The following is a 3,474-nucleotide window of genomic DNA, read 5'->3' as shown; positions in this document are numbered from 1 at the left end:
GAATGTTAATTAATTAGTGTTAATTAAAAAGAATGGGTGAAAATATGTTAATTTATTTTATAAATATAAAGTTGGTAAATATTTTAAAACATTCAACATCTTTTCAAACTTTTTTTTCTAAGGCCACATCATCAGTTAACAGCAATATGAACGGAAGGGTTTTTTTGTTCGATAAAAAACCGGTAAGGGCGGAATTGTGTCCAAGAAATCAAAAAGGGTTGAACTGTATTTTTAAAAAAACCTCGAGGGTTTTTTGGTACCTTATGTCTTATAATTATGTAGGGATGAGATCGATCTCTTTTTTTTTGGCAGAAGGTATAAAAAGCCTTCGAGTTTTTTTCAAAAATATAGATCAACTATTTTACTTTATCTGGGTACAGTTAAGCTTCCATATTTTTAAAATTGAACAGTTAAACCCTTATTATTTTAAAATCGAACAAATAAACCCTTTTACTTTACTTTTGGGACACTTATACTCTTAAATTTTTGGTAAATATTTTACATATTAAATTTTTTTTTTTGAACTTTTTTTCTATATGATTATGAGAGACATGTCAGCCGTTAACGAGTGTTTCTAATGATGTTTGATGAAAAAGGTTATTTGTTCTATTTGAAAACAAAGAGAATTTAATTATATCTCAAAAAAAGTTAAAGGACTGATTTGTACTTTTATGAAAATTACGAGAGTTTTTTTTGTACCTTTTATTTTAGTAAAATAAAGAAAAATAAAATAAAAGAAGGTTACATGCATGCAGGGAGTAGTGTCAACTGTGGAAGTGTAAGAAATGTAGCAGTGATTGGCATTTATGTTAACAGTCAGTGCTGTCCAATGAACAATTTTCACAATAAATACACCAATCCTAGCCGTTGCTTCGTCAGATAAAGGCGCCGTTTCCTTCTACACGGAGTACCAATCTCTGCTTTTGAATCTCTAATTTATACGCGCCCCTTTAATGCCTCAACGTACAATCACAAATTTATTTATTAGAATAAAATTCAAAAAATAAACTCAATATATAAATTTATTAATAAACCACAAAAAGGCCGACGGTTTTCGGAATAGGTTCTAAAAATCAGATAAATACAAAATAATTTTTCAATAAATCAGTTCATTACGTTGATTACTCATTTGTTATGTTCACTTTAGGTTGAACTTGTGCAGTAATTTTAAGATTTAGTTCCGATTTGATCCAATTTTGCAATCAATCTAAATTTTATATGGTGATTTTATTTTTTTTGATTTTAAAAATAAAAGTAAGCAACAAAATCCAAACTCATATAAACTTGGATTTTACGAGAAATAATAAAGCTTTTTTCTAATTTAAATAAAAAGTTAGAATTAAAATTAAAAATTTAAAAATTTGACATTTTATCACAAAGGAAATTAACTCTTCTTAGTAAAGTAAAGCTAACCATACATTAAATTAATATCAATCTAGTTTAAACAAAAAGAATAAAATTATTAAAACAAGTAATGAAGAGAGAGATATAGAAACAAGTAAAGTACACATTCATTCCATTTCCACCAACCAAACAGTTTCACTATCCCCTGAAACAATACTATAAATTAATAAACAGTTAATTACCATTAATAAGATGATTAACAAGCAACATTATGACAAATTAGAATTAAAATTAGCCTCCTAACCAAAATTAATTAATAAAATAAAAACCCTAATTCAAGAACAAGAATTACAATCATTATAATCTTCATGATCATCACGCTCAACTTTAACCTCACGGGGAGAACACAACGGAAACAAAGGCAACAATTCAGGAGGCTCGGCTCCTCTCGGAGTATTCAAAGGACTCGGATGCAAATAAAACCCTTTCTCAGCAATACATTTTTCTTCATCTTCAGCTCCAAAATACTCTTCACATGGAGATCTAGGGCTCACCCGAGAACCAAAGAAATCCAACGTGGACACAGGCGAAACTAAGAAACCTCGTTGCTGCGGCTGTCTGAACTGGACAAGATTATGATGCTGCTCGAAGGTGTAGTTAGTGTTGTTGTTGAGGTTTATTTGGAGATTCTTGGCGCTTTGTCTTCTTTCTTGAAGCTTAAATGCCGGTCTTTTCGGACCAGGAATGGCGGTTGGTCGGTTCGGGTGAGTTAACGGAAGCTTCTGAGTTGATGAGTCGTCGGGTGCTCCGGTTAGTTTCTGAACTATGGTTCGGAACGTTGAAGGGTCTGCCTGAACAAAGGTGGTGTTCGGTGAAGTTGGGTCAGATCCATATTGGTTATGAGAAGCAGAAGCCATGAGAGTGTGGTATAAGCATGAAAAAATGGAGTTTTTCTTGATTTGGAATTCTGAGATTTTATTATGTCAATTTGTGAGTGTGGGGGTTAAATTGACGGAAGAAGATGGATTGATGGATCGTATATATATATACTACTAGAAAATATAGTTTGGAAATGAGAAAAGCTTTGTTATGTTTCCACTATAGTTTTGCTATTAGTAGTGTTGGTTTTATATGGAGAATTATGGATTTTAATTTTGATTTCTTGTTTGAAATTAAGTTTTTCTGTTATAGTGATTTGAGTACACGCTTTGCTTTAGATATGGAGTGGTCCCACTACTAACTAAGGTCAAGTATTCTAAGCAAAAATCTAATTGATCAATCATTGTTATGCTTATAATTTTAACTTGGTAATGAAGTACAAGAAACTTGACTAGTATTTTATTTGGGTTATTTACATATAAAATTTTAATTATTTGTATTTATAGCGATTTAAATATAATTTTTAAAATTTGGTAAATAAAGTCTAATTTTTCTATTTTTTGACGTAATCTAACTTCAAAGCATTTTTTTTCTTCACCGACGATGTCATTTTGATAGTTTTAAAGACTAAAACGATATCGATAATGACTTTGAATTATAAAATGTCAAAAAAAATAAAAGGTTTGACTTTATATTTGACAAGTTTTAAGTGTTATGCTACATCGCTAGAAATGCAAAAACTTAAAAATTTATATGCAAATATTTTTTTTTTCTTTTATTACATGGAAAATAAGATTGTTAGATGATATCTTTAAGTATTTTACATTTAAATTAATTTGAACAGGATAAATCTTTTGTGAGAGGTAAATTTTAATCTAGTGTCAGTCAAAATTTAATGGGGAAGCAAATAAAAAAAAAAGAAACTATATATAATCAATGATTTTTTCCATACTAATTAAACGGAGTTTAAAATTGAAATGCATTACGGCTCCATTTGTTATTGATTTTATCACTACTCTAATCCTAAATTTTAACGGATATATACATGAGAAAGTTGAATATTAAGTGGCTTAGAAGTTATGTATCTAGCTACGTCTTAATTAAAAATGGTGTTAACTAAATTGTTTATTTTGTTAGAAGACTACTTTTTAATAGTGTGAATTTGAAAAAGAAGGAGAAATGGTGTTGATGCATTTATAAGCCAGATTTTCAAAGTCCAAACACGGCACTAAAGAAAGCAAGAAAAATAGA

The 3,474-nt window shown here is 29.4% G+C and overlaps 1 protein-coding gene across 1 annotated transcript; it reads right to left on the bottom strand.

Moving 5' to 3' along the window:
* Window positions 1-1,567: 1,567 nt before the first annotated feature.
* Window positions 1,568-2,450, bottom strand: LOC126680187 (VQ motif-containing protein 11). The gene has a single exon (XM_050375245.2). It carries the CDS (start codon window positions 2,259-2,261, stop codon window positions 1,680-1,682), a length of 582 nt encoding a protein of 193 aa, XP_050231202.1. The 5' UTR covers window positions 2,262-2,450; the 3' UTR covers window positions 1,568-1,679.
* Window positions 2,451-3,474: the final 1,024 nt, after the last annotated feature.

Source organism: Mercurialis annua, linkage group LG5 (genome assembly GCF_937616625.2).
Source record: "Mercurialis annua linkage group LG5, ddMerAnnu1.2, whole genome shotgun sequence".
Taxonomy (NCBI): Eukaryota; Viridiplantae; Streptophyta; class Magnoliopsida; order Malpighiales; family Euphorbiaceae; genus Mercurialis; species Mercurialis annua.
The sequence above is the reverse complement of the archived record's forward strand: the minus strand, read 5'-3'. Positions and strand labels throughout refer to the sequence as shown.